The sequence below is a fragment of the Chiloscyllium plagiosum genome, unplaced genomic scaffold (genome assembly GCF_037043375.1).
Source record: "Chiloscyllium plagiosum isolate Xiang-an unplaced genomic scaffold, Cpla_swu_hap1 HiC_scaffold_36, whole genome shotgun sequence".
Classification (NCBI taxonomy): Eukaryota; Metazoa; Chordata; class Chondrichthyes; order Orectolobiformes; family Hemiscylliidae; genus Chiloscyllium; species Chiloscyllium plagiosum.
Genome location: NW_028270174.1, coordinates 20223862 through 20245189, shown reverse-complemented (window position 1 = coordinate 20245189; position 21328 = coordinate 20223862). Strand labels below are relative to the sequence as shown.

The following is a 21328-nucleotide window of genomic DNA, read 5'->3' as shown; positions in this document are numbered from 1 at the left end:
TGACTGCCTCTAATGCCTGGCACCATCCCCCATAATGGGTTTAGGGATGCAGCCATATATCTCTCATAGAATCCCTACTGTGTGGAAACAGGCCGTTCGGCCCATGAGTCCACACTGACCCTCCAAAGAGCATCCCACCAGACCCACCACCCTACCCTAACTCTATAACCCTGCTTTTCCCATGGTAAACTCACCTAGCCTTCCCATCCCGGGATGCTATTGGCAATTTAGCATGGCCAATCCACCTAAGCTGCATGTTATTGGACTGTGGGAGGAAATCGGTGCACCAGGAGGAAATCCACACAAGCATGGGGAGAATGTGCAAACTCCACACAGACAGTCACCCAAGAGTGGAATTGAATCCAGGTCCCTGGCGCTGTTAGGCAGCAGTGCTAATCACTGAGCTCTCATGCCAATCATATCTGACCCACACTACCTTTTCCTCCCACGGCCTCACCCCCGAGCCCCTCACAAGTTCTTTGAGGCTCCTTCATGTTAAATGTTAACTTGCCCTGCAAGACAGCAGGAAACATATTGGTTCATGTGTTGAAACATTGGCAATAATGGCATATCATAGCTGAATTGTTGGCAGTTTGTGGAAACTGCAAGATATGGATATGAGATTTGGAATAATGTGAGGCAGAGGAGAACATTAGAAATGAATCTTGATTGTTAGAGATTGCTATGGACATGTGATGGGGATACATTGAGTAGTGTGAGAGTTTGATGATGAAAGCTTCACTAGTGTGAGGTTATAGAACCATTTTTGCTGCAGTGCAGCTCTCCCCTCGGTGCCAAACCCTGATATTGACCTCTGTCACCATTTGCTGCCATTTCCTTTGACATGTACATCGGGAGGGTGTCTGGCCCTCTGCAGATACACATCTTTTCTCCTCTGGCCATCTTTGGGATGAGGGTCTCTAGCACTGCAGCAGGAGAACCTGGAAGTCTTCTCTCTGGCTTGTTTAACCATCATTCATCTTCCTTGTGAAAAAGCACAAGCACAAACAGATCCAGAGGCTGCTACAGCCAGAAAGCACCTCCTCTTTAAGAAGGTCACACTGCTTTGTTCCTTGACCTTTGCTCTCTGCCACCAGTCACCACAATGTGTTTAGCATTGGGCTGTATGTCACAATCATGGGAATGAAAAGGCAGCAGAAAATTTTACACTGCCCTAATGACTTAGACTGGAAACAGCGTCATTATACATTGCAATCGCTGCACCTGCAAATGAGCTATATACAATTATTAGCCTTTAGTAATTTCCCAATTATGTAATGCTGCTCATTGACACTTCAGTGCTTTCATTGCCATTCTACAATTCAGCCTTCACTGGACTGTATCTATGAGATCAGGCCTCTTATATTATTTGTTTACTTTTGACTGATAAAAAAAAGTCAAGGAACTAGCATTTAACCAAAAACTCCATCATCAGAATGCATTTACAATTTGTGTTCTTCTCTGCAGGTAACATCCTCAATTATTTGAGGGTGGCCATAACATAGTGATTTTACAATGGGGCAGGGGGAGGAAGAGGCAGTCTACAAGTCTGGCTTTGCTAGAATCTGATCAAACCACAAACTAACTGTCTTGCTGAGCTAACCAGGCCCCCTGCAATTGGTGTTAATTGTGTTATTTGTCCACACCTGCCTCGTACATAAGCATAACCACTCTCAATTTTACATAACAAGCCTGAACTTGCAGTAGAAATGTCAGCAACAGTCTTTAATGACAAATTATTGTGTCAATTAAATGTATGTTTTGGCTCTACTTTCTCAAACATTATGTAAGTTAGCACTATTTTTGTACTTGCCATATTAAAATGTCATCTTGGAATATTAATTCTTCAGTTGCATCATTGAATTGCCATTATTATACTGTATGTTTTTGATAGTATTAACAATTGGATGCAATGCTATTTTAATACTCATGAAAATATAGGTTATGTAAGCACTATCACTCTTTTCAACACAGACTGTACATATAATTTATCTGAGTGTCTTATTTCACAGCTCATTTGTGATTTACCCTTTTCTTTCTGTGAACAAATAATAAATACATTGTCTTTTCTATTTGAAAGCTATAAGTCTGCTGAATGACAAATCAGAACCAACATTTCATTTTCACAATACTCTACATAAAATGTTATGCCTATGGCTACTCCACCCAACTGCAACTTGATCCTTTAATATACTGTATTCATTGAGTTATTCCAAATGCTGTTTTCCTCAGTAGGATTGCATCTGCCTAATTCCTAAATGTCAATACTATCTTTCACTGATGACCAGTAACCTCTCTGACAGGTGAGCTATAGCTGTAGATATTTAACTACCCAACATCATACCTTCACAGTTGGTATTTTGCGTGAATACAAATGTGTTTTATTTTCTTGTCCATACCTGCCTTTCACTTTTCATAGAAAATCAGGTCAAGGAAGAATGCAATTGGGATTCCAAAAGATAAGAGAGAAAGCTATCAATCACTTTTCAAAGTCAGTTTCTCTTCTTGAGCTCCTCATCAAACCGTCATCCTCTCTCTATTTTACTTACTAAATCTATGCCTTCTTATGCTATCAAACTAGAACAATGTGGAGCACTTTTCTTTAATTATTCATTTATGGAATGAAGGCATCACTGGCTAGGCCAGCATTTATTGCTCATCCCCAGGCAGTTGACAGTCAACCACATTGCTGTGGGTCTGGATTCACATGTGGGTCTGGAGTCCCCTCTGCTTGGGTCCACCGTGCTCAGGTAGACTTTGACCTGCTGCTGCTTAATCCTGCTTGTCCACACATATTTTCAATTCTCAGTTAGGCAATGCATCAGTGCCTCACCTCATGAGCTGCTTCTGATATCTTTCAAACAATCGACCCAGTGTCACTTATTGAATTCCATCAGCTTACAGATAAACTAGTCCAGCTTGGACTGGTTATTTAATATTCTATTTCAAAACAACATTTCCATTTAGCAATCATGTTATTCATTTCCATTTGCTATTAATGATACATTCCCAGTTTTAGATTAGATTAGATTACTTACAGTGTGGAAACAGGCCCTTTCGGCCCAACAAGTCCACACCGACCTGCCGAAGCGTACCCACCCAGACCCATTCCCCTACATTTACCCCTTCACCTAACACTACGGGCAATTTAGCATGGCCAATTCACCTAACCTGCACATTTTTGGATTGTGGGAGGAAACCGGAGCACTCAGAGGAAACCCACGCAGACACAGGGAGAATGTGCAAACTCCACACAGAGAGTCGCCTGAGGCGGGAATTGAACCTGGGTCTCTGGCACTGTGAGGCAGCAGTGCTAACCACTGTGCCACCGAGCCGCTCAAGACATTAAATGACATATTTTTGCTTCAATTATACATGAAACCATACACTTATTCCTCTCTTTATCTCAGTCTTCTTATGTTAGACAATACATAAGTCTCCACCAAAAAGGGCATTTGTAACTGATCAGAAATTTCTATTTTAAAAACATTTTGTAGTGCATTTTTACATTGCCAATGTTTTAGGCCTCTCGTGCTAAACTTTTTTAAAAAAATGTTTTCAGTTCGCAAAATACAACATTGGAACAAACCCTAATGTTACAGTAATTCTCTTGTGAGATGACCTATGCATTACTGGAGATTCCTGCATTTTGATTACGGGTATTCATTTTCCTATCTTTCACAGCAAGCACCCAAACATCAGATTTTACCTTAGCCCGTCCCATAAATCTCTTTCATGCTGCCTCCAACCTTTTTAATTCTACTTGATTATAAGATATAAAGGTATTTTCCAAAATACTGTTTGCTGAAATATGCTTTTACTGAAACTTAAAACATTCTGCTATCAATTTATCTTGCTGTTGTCTTAGATTTTGCCTTAGTACATCACGAGTTCAATACACAAAGATTTTATCCCAGTTTAATTTAATACAATCCTGTGATCCCCTAACAACTGGTTTGAGGGAAGAACCAAGCTACTCAGTTCAAATACAAGCACTGGACATGATTTGTTCAGATGCAAATCGAATTGTCATATCAATGATATATTTAAGTGATGGGATCTTGTCACTTAGTGATGGTGTCCCTATCTCTTGATTCAAGCCCCACCTTCATATTGTTTTTCTGTAAATAATCATGTTTTTCTATCTGGAATGCCTCAACCACACTTCCAGGCAGTGCATTCCATATCTTGAATACTCATTGTGTGAAAAACATCATTCACACTTTGCATTTGCTGTTTTTGCCAAACACTTTAAAGTGTTACCTCTGTCTCAAACTCATTTTGAGGCAACAGAGTGAGTCCTCTGAATTCTGTTTAGAATCATAGAATCTGCACAGTGGAGAAAGGGGCCATTTGGCCCACCAAGTCTGTATCAACCCCCTGAAGAGCATTCCACCCACACCCATCCTTCCACACTATCATTTGAACCTGCACCCTATAGCAATTTACCATGGCCAATCCACCTAAGACTGTACATCTTTGGACAGTGGGAGGAAACCAGGGCACCCAAAGGAAACTCACACAGAGACGGGGAGAATGTGTAAACTCCACACAGACGGTCACCTAAGGCTGGAATCAAACCTGGGTCCCTGGTGCAGCGAGGCAACAGTGCTAACCATTGAGCCACTGTGCTGCTCAACTGCATGGCTTGACATATATCATGGATGATACTCCAGTGCTGGAGTGGGATGTGTAACCCTTAATGGAACTTAATTGGTTGTTGCCAGCAAGAAACAGCCCCAGATTCTGCTGCTAACTGAGGCAGGGTCAATTGCCTCCACAACAACACCCTGCAGCAACCCAAACCCTGCCCCCATCTCACACCACTGCCTCCAGGATCCTCTGTTACCTCCACAAAGTTCAGGCTCAGGATAAAGAAGATTTATCAACTTACCGTGTTCATCAAGAAGGATATTGTCAGGCTTGATGTCCCTGTAACAAAAAAAATTAGAAACCAAGGTTATTACTGTAGTCATGAATGGAGTCAACACTTGACAACTAAATCACTTAATCTGTGCCATTCCTGTTTCCACAATGAAAACAGTGCAAAATCCTTAAGTTTTGTGTTAATTAGAAAATTGCTTTTCCATGTGTTTTATTCAATTGGCGTGTGTTTCATTAAAGTTGATATTGAAGCAGTTCTTTTACTATGATCTTATTTTCAATCTCTTCCTGATTTGTTCCATTATTGATTCATGACTATGATTGCAACAACACTAATTCTATGGTTATACTATGCTTTAAGTGATAAAACGTGCCAAAGTGGTTCACAGAGATGCACTCTGTTGGGCCTGCTCCTGCCCAACTGAACTCATCTCGGCATACCTCGACACGGTCCTGTCCCCATTAGTCCAAGAACTCCCCACCTACGTTCGTGACACCACCCACGCCCTCCACCTCCTCCAGGATTTCCGCTTCCCCGGTCCCCAACGCCTCATCTTCACCATGGACATCCAGTCCCTGTACACCTCCATCCCCCATCACGAAGGACTCAAAGCACTCCGCTTCTTCCTTTCCCGCCGTACCACCCAGTACCCTTCCACCGACACCCTCCTTCGACTGACCGAACTGGTCCTCACCCTGAACAACTTTTCTTTCCAATCCTCCCACTTTCTCCAAACAAAAGGAGTAGCCATGGGCACCCGCATGGGCCCCAGCTATGCCTGCCTCTTTGTAGGGTATGTGGAACAATCCATCTTCCGCAACTACACTGGCCCCACCCCCCATCTTTTTCTTCGCTACATTGATGACTGTATCGGCGCTACCTCGTGCTCCCACGAGGAGGTTGAACAGTTCATCCACTACACCAACACCTTCCACCCCGACCTCAAATTCACCTGGACAGTCTCGGACTCCTCCCTCCCCTTCCTAGACCTTTCTGTTTCTATCTCAGGCGACCGAATCAACACGGACATCTACTACAAACCTACCGACTCCCACAGCTACCTGGACTACACCTCCTCCCATCCTGCCCCCTGTAAAAACGCCATCCCATTCTCCCAATTCCTTCGTCTCCGCCGCATCTGCTCCCAGGAGGACCAGTTCAAAATACGTACAACACAGATGGCCTCCTTCTTCAAGGACCGCAATTTCCCCCCCGACGTGGTCGACGGTGCCCTCCACCGCATCTCCTCCACTTCCCGCTCCTCCGCCCTTGAGCCCCGCCCCTCCAACCGCCACCAGGACAGAACCCCACTGGTCCTCACCTACCACCCCACCAATCTCCATGTACAGCGCATCATCCGCCGTCACTTCCGCCACCTCCAAACAGACCCCAGCACCAAGGATATATTTCCCTCCCCTCCCCTATCAGCTTTCCGTAGAGACCACTCCCTCCGCGACTCCCTTGTCAGATCCACACCCCCCACCGACCCAACCACCACTCCCGGCACCTTCCCTTGCAACCGCAGGAGGTGCAACACTTGCGCCCACACCTCCCCCCTCACTTCTCTCCAAGGCCCCAAGGGAAACTTCCATATCCGCCACAGATTCACCTGCACCTCCACCCACATCATCTACTGCATCCGCTGCAGCCGGTGTGGCCTCCTCTATATTGGGGAGACAGGCCGCCTACTTGCGGAGCGATTCAGGGAGCACCTCTGGGCCACCCGGACGAACCAACCCAACCAACCTGTGGCACAGCATTTCAACTCCCCCTCCCACTCCACCGAGGATATGCAGGTCATTGGACTCATCCACCGCCAAACCACAACAACCCGACGGTCGGAGGAGGAGCGTCTTATCTTCCGACTGGGAACCCTCCAACCGCAGGGGATGAACTTGGACTTCACCAGTTTCTTCATCCCCCCTCCCCCCACCTTGTCTCAGCCGGATCCTTCCAGCCCGGCACCGCCTTCCTGACCTGCAGTCTTCTTCTTGACCTCTCCGCCTCCACCCTACTCCGACCTATCACCCTCACCTTGACCTCTTTCCACCTATCACATTTCCAACTCCCCTCCTCCAAGTCCCTCCTCCCTACCTTTTATCTTCTCCTGCTGAACACTCTCTGCTCATTCCTGAAGAAGGGCCTGTGCCCGAAACGTCGAATCTCCTGTTCCCTGGATGCTGCCTGACCTGCTGTGCTGTTCCAGCAATAAAGTTTCAACTTTGATCTCCAGCATCTGCAGACTCACTTTCTCCTCACAGAGATGCACTAAAACAAAATGGCGGCACGGTGGCACAGTGGTTAGCACTGCTGCCTCACAGCGCCTGTAGACCCGGGTTCAATTCCCGACTCAGGCGACTGACTGTGTGGAGTTTGCACATTCTCCCCGTGTCTGCGTGGGTTTCCTCCGGGTGCTCCGGTTTCCTCCCACAGTCCAAAAGATGTGCGGGTCAGGTGAATTGGCCATGCTAAATTGCCCGTAGTGTTGGGGTAAATGTAGGGGTATGGGTGGGTTGCGGGTCGGTGTGGACTTGTTGGGCCGAAGGGCCTGTTTCCACACTGTAAGTAATCTAATCTAATCTAATCTAAAATATAATTCCAAGTCACATTAGGAAATACTTGGGGACATGATTAAAATTGTTGTCAAAGAGGTAGATTGTTTTTAAGGGACTATTTTAAAGAAGAAAGCAAGAGAGAGAGCTGAAAAGTTGCAAGGTAATAATTCTTCATTGTGTTGTAGATGAAGAGGAGCCTACTGATGGACCATGCCTTGATTTCCAGAAAGCATTTGATAGGAATTCATATAAAAAGTTATTGCACAAAGTTAGAGCTCATGGTATAGGGAGCAACATACTAGCATAGAATGAAGATTGGCTGGTTGGCAGAAAACAGAGAGTATGCATGAATAGGTCTTTTTCAGATTGGCAAGACGTGATGAGTGGTATCCTGCAGTGGTCTATACTGGGCCCTCACTGTTTTATCATTCATATCAGTGACTTAGATAAGGGGTTTGAAGGTAATAGTAGCTAAATTAGCAGGATAGGTGGCACAGTATTTCATGAAGTTGACATAACAAAGATGGAGACTAAAATAGATTGGTTAAGTGAGTGGGTAAAAATCTGGCACCTGGAGTACAATGTGAAAAATATTAAATTATTCATTTTGACAGGAAGAACGAAAAAACAGAGCACTGTTTATACAATAAGTGACTGTAGAATTCTGAAGTGCAGAGGATTCCAGGTGTCCTAGTGCACAAGTCACAAAACATTAGTATGCAGAATCAGCAAGTGATTAAAAAAGCTAATGGAATGTAGCCTTTAACGAGAAAAATTGAACATAAAAATAATGATCCTCTGCTTCAGTTATACAGGACATCTGTGAGATCATGTGTGAATACTGTGCATGGTTTTGTTCTTTTTTATGTAAGGATGTAAATGCATTGGAGGAGATTCGGAGGAGGTTTACTCGATTGATACCAGAAATGGGTGGGGTTATTCTATCAGGACAGATTGGACAGGCTGGGCTTATTTTCATTGGAATTTAGAAGAGCAAGGGATGATTTAATTGAATTTTATAAGATCTTGAATGGTCTACACAATGTGAATATGGAAAGGATATTGTCAGGCTTGTGGATGAATCCAGAACTAGGAGACACTTTTACAATTAGAGGTTACACTTTTAGGACAGAGTTGAGTGGAAATCCTTTCTCTGAGAGTCGTGACTTGAAAATTCTGTCCCAGTAATTGGTGGAGGCAGTGTCATTGAACACTTTCAAGGCAGAAGTATATAGATTCTTGTCAGGCTAGAAAATCCAAGCTTGTCGGGCTTAGATAAGAATGTGGAATTGGAAACACAAACAGATCAGCTGTGATCTTATTGAATAGTTTTTGCACAGATTTTTCTTTTTTATTGAGCAGTTTGAACTTATGAAATAAAAGCAAAATATTGCGAATGCTAGAATTTGAAATAAAAGCATAAAAAGCTGAAGAAAACCAACAGATCTGGCAGCATCTGTGGAGAAAGAAATGGATGCTGCCAGGTCTCTGGGTTTCTCCAGTATTTTCTGTTTTAATTCAACAGGATAATGTTCTGGATGGTGGTCCAGTGATATCACCACTGCATCACTTAGAATTATATGTTTTGCAATAGATCACACATGATGTAGGTATATTGAGTCAGAATGGAGCATTGACAAAGTGTTCTTTACTTCTGAAAATAGTGGGTGAGTGACATTCAGAAGCTGTGTGATGGGTATAGTATCTGACACAATGATAGAGAAATTCCAATGAATGAATCCCAGTAATGAATAAATAAAATTGTTCCCCAAAACTAAAAGGCATTATAGATTTTAGAAATAACAAAATATTCCAATAAAAAGCAATAGTGCTTTTTTTTCTTAAAATGTGCCATCATCCATGTTTTCTTAATATTAATTCAATGTGGACTTTGAAGCAAAATATTTACAACACTAAAACTAGAAATTGGGGAAGCCTGTTTTGTGCATTTTGGCTCCATTTTCTCAAAGCCAGTTTACAGCTTACATTAAAAACTGCCCTTCCTTCTGTTCAAATCACTGAAATAAAGGAATAAACAAGCTCATATTTTCAATTATAATTGCAGCAAAAAACGAAAATTCTGTTCTCAAAGCCTAAAATAATGACCCAAAGGAGAAGGAACTGCTAATGCAACATAGAACAATTTCTCCACTAAAACTGTTGATTCAATTTAAAGAGATTCCAAATCACCAATCATCCTGTCAGTTCTCCTTGCAATAATTCCTTTGTATCATTTGCAGTCATGCCCAGAGCATCCTCAGGCTGAAACATGAGCTGTTCCCTCAGTGATGATTTACATTTCATTGAAAGAGCATCATCTGCCTTCATTTTGCCTTTTTTCATCATGTCACACTCCCTCCCACAACTCCCCACAATTCCCCAACCCAGTCATACCAAACCCCAGCCCAGAAAGACCCGCATTATAATCTATGATCATATTCTCTGCCAAATTCATCCATCTCACCCTCTGCACACTGTATCTCTGGTAGTAGAACAATCATAATGAAACGATTATTATTTTGGTTCCAAACTCTGTACCTTAGTTTAATTTACCGAAAATAATTTTTATTGTCAAATTTACTTCTGCTACATAAATCCTTCTCCAAACTATATGGGGGAAAAGTATTTATGCTCTTTTCCAACATGTATGAGGCATCTAAAAGTAGATCACATTATCCAGACTAATAACATAAAATAAGCAGCTCCATTTTCTTAGTCACCCTTAGTTTGCAAATTAACAAAGGTATATTAAATACATTTGACATTGTAGGGCACAAAAGCACTTTAAAAACCCACAAGTAATGCCTGTCAAAAGCATTTAGTTGCACAAGTAATTTGCCATACATATTTGTCAGTTCAAATATGTTGTGCAGCCATACAGCTTTTTCACTGAGTGCTATTTCTGAGCACTGAGACATACCAGATTTTCTCTTAGTGAACATCTGCTGCAGAAAGAATAAACACATTGTGACTTGCGCTCCCTAGAGAAATTAAACAGCAGAGTTACGACTGTTCGTAGCTCTAAACTTAACAATGAAATATCAAATAGATTTAGGAGTTGCTTCAAAATGATTACTCATGTTCAATATATGCATTATTTTCTTCAGAGTTGTGGTTATCCTCTTTTATCTGTGAAAATGGACCTCATGTGGCATCTGTCTATTTAGATCCACCTGAGGTCTTTCAAATCTGCCAGTTGATAGAAAATACACGTTTATTAAAATGTCATTTATTTCTGGTGACCTTCATGACTAAGTCATGGGAAGTATGGTGAAGCAATTCATTTGCCAGGCAAAAGTGAGTCGTGCAGATGCTGGAGATCAGAGTCAAGATTAGCGTAGTGCTGGAAAAGCATAGCAGGTCAGGCAGCATCCGAGGAGCAGGAAAATTGACGTTTCGGGTAAAAGCCCTTCATCAGGAATGAGTTCATTTGCTAGCCTAATGTCCCTGTACCGGTTTCTGAAATCAGGCCTATTTGAATACAGTTGGTTAGCTCTTGGCATTGTGAAATGTCTCACCTTGGAAGTTCAATGACTCCAGAACAGACTATTGCATGATTTAAATGCCCATGAAATCTTAAAGCAGCAGATGGCCAAAGGGATTTAAATGTTCATGTACGCAGATCGTTAAAGTGTTGTGAACAACTATAGGAAATAATTACAAAGCCTAAAGAAAATACTCTTCTTGATTTCTACAGGAGTAGAAATCAAGAAGAGTATTTTCATTAGGCTTTGTAATTATTTCCTATAGTTGTTCACAACACTTTAACGATCTGCGTACATGATACGAAAGTCGGAGGAGTTGTTGACAGTGAGGAAGGATGTGGCAGGTTACAGCAGGATATAGAGAAGCTGCAGAGCTGGGCAGAAAGGTGGCAAATGGAATTCAATGTAGCTAAGTGTGAGGTGATTCACTTTGGGAAGAATAACAAAAAGATGGGGTACTGGGCTAATGGTCGGATACTTGGTAGTGTGGATGAGCAGAGGGATCTTGGTGTCCATGTACACAGATCTCTGAAAGTTGCCACCCAGGTAAATAGTGCGGTGAGGAAGGCATATGGCGTACTGGCTTTTATTGGTAGAGGAATTGAGTTCCGGAGTCCTGAGGTCATGATGCAGTTGTATAAGACTCTGGTGCGGCCGCATCTGGAATATTGTGTGCAGTTTTGGTCGCCATACTATAGGAAGGATGTGGAGGCACTGGAACGGGTGCAGAGGAGGTTTACCAGGATGTTGCCTGGTATGGAAGGAAGATCGTATGAGGAAAGACTGAGACACTTGGGGCTGTTTTCATTAGAGAAAAGAAGGTTTAGGGGTGACTTGATTGAGGTGTACAAGATGATTAGGGGGTTAGATAGGGTTGACAGTGTGAACCTTTTCCCGCGTATGGAGTCGGGTATTACAAGGGGGCATAGCTTTAAAAGAAGGGGGGGTAGATATAGGACTGAAGTTAGGGGTAGGTTCTTCACTCAGCGAGTCGTAAATTCATGGAATGCCCTGCCGGTAGCAGTGGTGGACTCTCCCTCTTTATGGGCATTTAAGCGGGCATTGGATAGGTATATGGAGGATAGTGGGTTAGTATAGGTTAGGTGGGCTTGGATCGGCGCAACATCGAGGGCCAAAGGGCCTGTACTGCGCTGTATTCTTCTATGTTCTATGTTCTATGTTCTATGTGTTTAAAGCTGGTACAGCTATGCAAAACCGTGTTTAAACCACACCTGGAGTACTGAGTCCCACATCTTATTAAAGATGAACAAACCTTTGGAGGAAATACGGTGTAGATTTACTGGAAGGATCCCTGGAGTAGAAATTACACAAGAAAACAAAGAACTGCAGATAATGGAAACCTAAAACAAAGCCAGAATTTGTTGGATAACCCAGCAGGCCTGGCAGCATCTGTGGAGACAACGCAGAGTCAATGTTTCAGGTCCAATGACCCTTCAGAACAAGGAAGAAGAATTCCAAAGAAAAGTCAGTGGATCCAAAATGCTAACAGATGTTGCTAGACCTGCTGAGTTTTTCAAGCAATTTCCATTTTTGTTACACAAACTAGAATTGTGCTCTGCAGAATTTAAAATATTATGGGACAAATGGATTTAAGATGTCAAGTTATTAAGAGAAAACCAACAGAATTACAGAGAAACTCAGCAGGTTTGGCAGCATCTGTGTTTGAGTCCAACATGACTCTTCTGCAGAACTGATATCACCAATATAATGAGAATTGAATAATTCCACAGCATTTTGCCTTTATAAGACATTAAGAGGAACTGTTAGGCCAGACAGAGAGCCACCGGGCAGAGTTTAGTTCCCACAACGCACACCACCACCCCCATCCTCCCTATATGTGGTTACAGAATGAATGGAAACATTGGGAACATGCTGTTTCTGTGCAGGAGGCCCAAATAACTCAGACATTTAACTGGTTACTGTCATCCATGCAATTAAAGCTCCCAAAGGATGGACATTCTCTGAGGTCTACCCAGAGGATGAAAGGTGGATCTCTGAAAATGCAGTGAGTGGAGCAGAATGTTGTCATTGCAGGAACGGTGGTGGGGAAAGGTCAAATGCAATGGGGATGGTTTTCACTGGATCTCTTCCCATCTTCCAGTCCCTAGATTGGGCACTGGACACCCATCAATAAGTACAAGGATTCAGGAAAATCTGACAGGGTGAGTTGGGCAGCCTCCATGAGCCATAGGAGACACATGCTTGGCTTGTTAAATCCATGAGATGTTGTATTATGTCTCCCAGTCAATATTCCTTTCAGAAAGATGCTCATGACATCGTCACTCTATCATAGCATGTGATCTGAGAGTACATTGGTCGCATACTCCATCTTATTCCAGGATCACTTATGCAATGACATGTTACTGGATGCTGCTCAATGCTGCCCTGCTGTAATCTAATGTTTGTGTATAATAGTTAGCTGTACTAAATGTCTGTTGCATTCTTCAATACCACATTATCCAGTTTCATTCCTTATTTTATAGGAATAATCTAAGCATTGCCTCATCAGGTAAATCACCTGTCTGGAGGCAAAATCACATCACTAGCCATCCGCTAAATCACCGCTACATTCAGGAATATTTAGTATTAGGTGGCTCATTTCAGAGCTTAATTGGTATCACATTGCCAGCGTGTGGGATTCCTCTGCCAGGAATCCAATCCCATTCCTACCAAATTGCAGAAGGATTTTCCAAAGCCAGGAACTGGATGTGGGCACTGCTGAGTAAGTCTTCCCAAACACGCACTCCACGCTGCCATTCTGCTTTTCTCTGACAAAGGTACCCTAAATTCAGCTCACTATTTCTGTCGAGAAGCAGGAGAGTCATAGAGTCATAGGCATAAAGATGTATAGCATGGAAACAGACCCTTTGGTCCAACTCATCCATGCTGACCAGATATCCGAACCTAGTCTAGTCCCATTTGCCAGCACTTGACCCATATCCCTCTAAACCATTCCTATTCATATACACATCCAGATGCCTATTAAATGTTGTAATTGTACCAGCCTCCACCACTTCTTCTGGCAGCTCATTTCAGACATGCACCACCCTCTGCATGAAAAAATTGCCCTTCGGATTCCTTTTAAACTTTTTCCCTCTCACCCTAAACCTACGCCCTCTCATTCTAGACTCCCCTACCGCAGGAAAATAGCCTTGTCTCTTTATCCTATCCATGCCCTCATAATTTTATGAACCTCTATAAGGTCACCCCTCAGCCTTCGATGCTCTAGGGAAAACAGCTCCAGCCTATCCAGCCTCTCCCTATAGCTCAAACCCTCCAACCCTGGCAACATCGTTGCGAATCTTTTCTGAACCCTTTCCTGTTTCAAACAAAACTAAACCTTTTGGGTGTGAAAGACCAAGGAATTCTCTTTTGCAGACAGTTAATTGATGCTGGATCAATTGTTATTTCTAAATCCGAGATTAAGCAGTTTCTATGAACCAACCTCAATAAATGATAATTGGCTAGAGAAGAGGCTTACACTGATCCCACCTGGAATGATGGAATTGGTTTGAGGGGCCTAATGGCCTAGTGCAGTTTTTATTTTTCAAAGAGGAGGATGAAACTTTTTCCCTGCTATTCTAGTCAGCACCTATAAACTTCATTCAACTTTATAACAGGTAATTATCACATTACTGGTTGTGAAATCTTGCAGTACATAAACTGGCTACCACCCTTTCTGCTTTATTTCAAAGTTTACACTTCAAAATTAAATCCCCGGCCCTAACATGCTTTGGAATACCAGAGGTCACAGTAGACACTCTATCAATGTAATTTTTAATGATTTCGGGATCCTATAATCAATTTTAAATGAGAGGCAAAAGTAATGGAAAAAGTTGCTCCAGGAGTAGACGCAGTGTATTATTATATTGAGAACTTGGGTTCAAAAGCAGAGGAAAGATTGATTTTTGGCCTTCAATTCTGTAATGATTTGGTACTTTTTGTTTATAAAAATGTCCAAAAATTGTTCTGAACATCGAATCAAAGCAAGAATTGGAGAGATTTTTTTTTCAAGGTGGTCACTGGTTTGTGTATCACAACAATCAAAGAAAGAGGGAGAATTACACCAGAAGCGGACTCATGCAAGGATAACAGGCAGAGACACTGCTATTAACAGTCTCCAAGCAACCGGGCTGTGGAGAAGTCCAAAGATGTTCGGAAATTGGTAATGTTATGGACCAGGCCAGACCTGCTCAAAATATTTCAAGAAAGTAGCCCAGGCCCTAACTTTGCTAGCTTTTCTTTTAAACAGGTGTTAGCAGATATTCCAGGAGTGATGCAGCTGGTCAAGCCACTTAGTTTTAAACGAAACACAATTCATTTACAAGATTACCGAATGAAACACAAATAACAGAGAACAGAAAACAGAAAAACTTAACCTTTCCGAAACCCAACAGACCATCCCAACTTAATGATGCTGCTCCAAATACTTGCAACAATTCTCATAAACACCCCTTGGAAAAAAAGATCATCTCGAACACAGAGAGAGATGGCAGAGAGTTTCAGCATGGAACACCTTCTTCCATGTAGCTGTTTCTTGGCCCAACAGCCTCAAAACTGACTGACTGCTTTTAGTGAACACCCAGATTGCTAAAACCAAGCCAAACCAAAGAAAAGCTGAGCTGGGAGAACTGGCCACCCCCATTTCATTGTACAAGTGCTTTTTTTTCAACTTGAAAGCCTTTTTTCCTGAGGCAATATCTGTTAGCTATAATCAAACTGGCCCTAAAACCCTTCAAACCTAGACTTTTTGGGAATTGCTGCTTTTACAACCTCTCTGAGAAAAAGTCAAGGACAGCATAACCTTGTTAACGGAGCAGCATCGTCACAGTGAGAAGAAATTTCCATAAGCAAAAGTCTGTTGGGAACCCATGTTAAGGAGTAGTGAGCTGAGTGAGCAGGATGTTTTAAGGGTCTTGGAGAGTGATATTGTTTGAAAAAGTTGCATCTACTGAAAATACAGCCAATCAAGGAAAAGAAGCCAATTCTAGCAACAAGAAGCTTTAGCATGGAGAAATGGGAGAGACTTCACTGAGGTTTAAGTATCTGTAAGGGAAAGGAGGAACAAATCATTCTTTAATTTATGAAAAAATGTTGACAAATTTCTGAGATCCAAAGAACTTCACCCTAAAACATTAAAACAGATGGCTACAGATGCACTGGTGATCGATTTTTAAAATTCTGCAAATGTGCTTACAGTCTAGAAGATTACAAATTAAGTCCCACTGTTAAAGGAAGGAAAGAAAGAGAGAAAACAGGGAACTACAGACGTATTGGTGTGACATCATTAGTAGGGAAATATTATACTCTATTATAAAGGACGTATTTACTGGATATTTAGAAAATAAGTGTCTGAATGGATAGAGTCAACATGGATTATAAAGGGGGAGTCATGTTTGAAAAACCTGATAGTTTTTTTTGAGAATGTTACTAGCAGGTAAGGTATAAGGTATCAGTCGATGTGCCACAGGTGGAATCTTAGAAGGCTTTTGATATTGACCCACACAGGAAGTTAATGAACAAAATTCAAGTACATGGCATTAGGGATAATTAGGGGTATATGAATGGATTGAGGATTGACTAACAAGCAGAAAGCAAAGAATAGGAATAAATGGATCATTCGTAGGTTAGCAGGCTGTGACCAGTGTAGCAGCTCAAGGATTAGCGTTTGAGATCACAGTTATATATACTTATATCAATGATTTGGATGGATGGGGAAGGAGTGTAATATTTATAAGTTTGCAGACAGTACAAAACTTGGTGGGAATATGAGTGGTGAGGATTTTAATGACTTTGGCGGAAGGAGTCTTCTCCTGGCTCAGGCCCAATGACAAGGTGGCTTCCAATGATCCAGTATGGCAAGTCTGGCCTGGTGCCTGGTGGGGTGGTCTCCCTGTGTGGCGGTCTTGTCTGGGGGTGGGGAGGGGGGGGGGGGGGAGCGCAGTCTCGGCCTGGAGTGGTATTCTTGTCTCAGCGTGGAGGTCTCGTCATGGGTATTCCAGTAGCCTGGCATGAAGGTCGAGTCCCGGTGCAAAGGTCTAGTCCAGGCGTGGAGGTCTCGGCTTGGAGTGGCAGGATGGTCTCGGCCCAGTGTTGTGGTCTTAGCCTGGCCTTGTGTGGCCAAAGTACCCCAAACCAGGAGCAATTAATTGAGCTGTGATGAACTTTTATTTTTTTTCTTCCTTCTTATTTATGATTTCTATCATCAATTTAGGTACCGTGGTATGGCTACCTATCAAACCTTTCACTGTATTTTCTTTGTAAAAATATATGTAACAATAAAATGCTAATCTATTCTAAGAGGTTCCACCAAGTTTTGTATAATTTACAAACTTGTAAATATTAACGGGATATACAGAGGCTGCTTGAGTGGGCAAGAGCGTAGCTATGTAATATATTGTGGATAAGTATGAGGTGCTGAATATTTCTTAAAATTGGTAACAGATTGGAAAGTCCAAAGGAACACAGTACCTTTGTTCAAAAGTCACAGAAAGGTAGCGTGCAGGTTTAGCAACCAATTCAGAAGGTAAGTGGTCTGTAAACTTTTGTGACTGCAAGATTTGAATTCAGAACAAAGAAATCTTGCTTCGATTGTCTAAAGTACTGGTGAGACTGCACCTGGCGTTTTGCGCACTTGCCACAAAAGAAATGCGATAAAGGTTCACCAAACCGATTCTTCGGAAAGAGGACAGTGTACTTGTAGTCTCTGGAGTTCAAACAAATGAAGGGATAGAAAGATCAGATGCAGAATGATGTTGCCCTGGGCTGTGGGATATAAAGCCAAGAGATACATCCTCAGAAATAAAGAGCAAGTATTTAATACTGTAAGTAGGAGCACTAACAGAATGGGCTCAATGGACTATTCCTCCCCTTTGTTCCTATTCCAATGTTCTCATGCTTATAATGAGGTTGTTCCAGTAGTTCTAGTCTAGTGTAATATTGTTCATATTTGCTTTTATATTTATACACACTTTTATATTCTTTTGTTAAAAGTATATTGGCAGACTCTTGTGAATATGTTCAGTAATTGACCTTCACAGTAAACAATAAGAAACTTAAAACTTACAGTCTATCGAGCCAGTTTTTATTCTTTTACAAACACAGAAAATGGTCATTCAAAGCAAGTATGAAGAGAGAAACACAGTTAATGTTTCAAATCTGGTTAGTACTGTGCAAGCATTCTCTGTGTTTGTTTCACTCTTGCTCAGTATTATCATCAGCTGGGATCATAACAACATCTATCGCAACACAGTAACTGCTTGGACAGGACAGGTTATGGAATGCATAACCAGCTGGAGAGATTATTATATGGAGCAGGTGTCAAATCACCATGAGCCACATTTCTCTCAACAACAGAGCATTGAACAATAATTTACAATTCTTGATAGCACATTTCTTGGTTGTTTGCAACCCAACTACATCCTGCAGGGAAATGCAGGCGAAGGGCAGTGATTGCTGATCTGACAACAACGTCCCAGTGGAAAATGCAGTAAGTGGAACAGGCAGAAGATAAATGAGGTTGACCACCTGCCAATACAGTTGAGGGTGTGGTGCTTGAAAAGCACAGCAGGTCAGGCAGCATCCAAGGAGCAGGAAAATCAACATTTCGGCTTTTGCCGGAAACATCAATTCTCCTGCTCCTCGGGTGCTGCCTGACCTGCTGTGCTTTTCCAGCACCACACTCTCAACTCTAATCTCCAGCATCTGCAGTCCTCACTTTCACCTCCTGCCAATGCGGCCTAGCAGAGTGCTACTCACCTAAATGTGTGTGAAGGTTTGGTACAATAGTCTTATAATTTGTCAAGCATGTAGAAGGAGCTAACTACCATTTGTAACTTGCTTATGCTGCAGATATAAAGCTAGATTTCCCTAAACAAGGCTGTCTACCTGCAGTTCAGGTTGTTAAAATTGGGTTAGAATATACAATTAAGATTCAAATTCAGTTTGGAGGTCATCCTGGTTCTCCATAACTATGAAGAATTCCAGAAATTAGTATTTCTAAGTACAATATGCCGAGGAGTTTTGCAATAAAGCAGCCTTATTAAATTATCAAAAAGCTGCTCTGCAAATTAAAGTTAGTAAAATCACAATGTGCAGATCAGCCTTTCAAAACACCTAAATAAAATAATTTTAACTTTAAAGTAAAATTGTTCCTGCTATGGCAAAAATGTAAAACAGGGTGAATACAATACCAACCTAAGTACTTGTTTATATTTATAAACTTGTCCCAGTTTTTCACTCATGTCTCGGATATGTCTAGTTAAATCATTTCCCTTAGCAGTGATAAAATTTGGATGAAGTGTCTGAAAGTTTATCAGACTGGCTGAGGAATGGGTGGTACTCCTTAGCATTGGCAATCTAGAGGAAACAGGTGGCAAATTGTGAACAAAGTGCGCAGCATATTTGCAGTATTTGTAATGAAGCTTAGAACATAATTACTGAGGAAAACTGGCAAGCTTGGAAGTTTGTCAGCGACAGTATGATTTTCAATTCTGGACTTGTAGAGGATGATTTTCAATTTTGCCATCTGGACGATAACTTGGTGGGCCAGATCACTAACTGTTTATGAAACAGTCAGATGAAATTCAAATGAGTTCCATAACATGCAGCTCATCCAATCTGCCACATTCTTGTTTTCCTCTCTTTTCAAGAGTGTTATACCTGCCATACAGTGTGTTTAAACACTTACTCCAAGTAAAGAACTGCGAGTCAACTCTTATAGACAATAATATTAGTTTATTGAACACAGTTATGATAAACACTACAAACTATCTTATGCTTAAACTTAGCTTCGTATATTGAATCTCACCACAATAGAACTTGGCTGGTCTGCACGCGGTGATGTCTTCTTCTTCCGATGGCCTTGGAGGTGCCTTCTCTTTCGGCAGTTATTCTCAAGTCACCACACTGAGTGGGATTTTGCGGCAATTCTTATTCTTTCAAGTCTTTGCGCCCTTTTGGGAGGCTCTTGTGGATCTACCAATGGATTTATCAGGTTCAATTACTCTGAACAATCAAGGGCCTGTTTCCACACTGTAAGGAATCTAATCTAATCAGACCCAACCAGGTGTTGGCAAATTGATGGCAGGGTGGCCATTAGATGTGCATTATAGTAGGTGCTGGGTGCACATAGCCTCCTCCAAATAAGGGTCCTGACACCTCTGTTTCTAGTGAATGACATGATGTTCCTGATTGTCCTGAGGGTGACATTCCACTGTCCCATTCAAATTCAACTTCAGGTGTGTATTGCAGGGTCGGCAGCTGTAAGGTTTGTTCGCAAACCATCTGTGGTCAGCTGCAGGCTGTCTGGATTCTGCAGCATGTGGATTAGCACAGTCACTATGGTCAAGGCTGGCTTTCCTTTCCCAGCATGCTTTAATTTATGGCAGTCATGATTTGGAGGTGCTGGTATTGGACTGGGGTGTACAAAGTTTAAAAATAATCACACAATACCAGGTTATAGTCCAACAGGTTTATTTGGAAGCACTAGCTTTCGGAAGCACCTGCTCCTTCAACAGGTGGTTGTGATGAAAGAGTAGCACTCCGAAAGCTAGTGCTTCCAAATAAATCTATGGACTATAACGTGGTGTTGTGTGATTTTTTTTAACTTAATTTATGGCCACTTTATCAAAGTTCATCATAAATCAATTATTTTAGACAGCGTGTACAGCCACAGGAGAAATTGGTTTTCAATAGGGAATTCACTCAAAGTGGCAATTATATTCACAAATTCCCCATAAAGAATTGTACTGGCATTCTCGAACATTTGATCCTGGAAGGATTGGGAAAGGCAGAGTTATGAAATAGTGCCAACCCTGTATTCTAGACCAATTCCTACACTAATGTAATTAGGGTTTAAAATTGAGGACTTCTTATGTACATTCACAAAGTTAAGGAGCAGTAGTTAAAACAAAGACTGTAAGCGTTTGTTAAACTGCAGGTATTTACAAACACATGCATTCTTGAAAAATTCAATAAAGGGACATCAGCACCACGAGTAAGGTCAGCATCTATTGCCTGTTCCTAGTTTCCCTGGAGAGGGTGGTGGTGAGCTACCTTCTTGAACTGCTGCAATTCTTTAAGTTTTGGTACACCCACAGTGCTGTTAGGAAGGGAATTCCAGCGACAGTGATATAGTTCCCAGTGAGCATAGCGAGAGACTTGGAAAGGATGTTCCAATTGGTGATGTTCCCATACATCTGCTGCCCTTTCCTTTTTATTCAGCGGAAGTCAAAATTTTGTAAGGTAGTGTTAAAGAAGGTTTGGTGAGTTACCAAAATGCATCTTGTAAATGGTACACAGTTGCTACTTTGCAACAATGGTTAATGTAGTGGATGGAGTGTCAAACAATCAGACTGCTGGTGTCAGCTTCTTGAATTTTG

The 21328-nt window shown here is 41.9% G+C and overlaps 1 protein-coding gene across 1 annotated transcript in view; it reads right to left on the bottom strand.

The window, feature by feature from the left end:
• LOC122539420 (serine/threonine-protein kinase 32B-like) overlaps window positions 1–21328 on the bottom strand; it is a 357967-nt gene that overhangs the window by 115599 nt on the left and 221040 nt on the right. The window contains exon 5 of the mRNA XM_043674242.2: window positions 4895–4932. Coding sequence (XP_043530177.1) covers window positions 4895–4932 — 38 coding nt within the window. The remainder of the gene's footprint in view (window positions 1–4894; window positions 4933–21328) is intronic.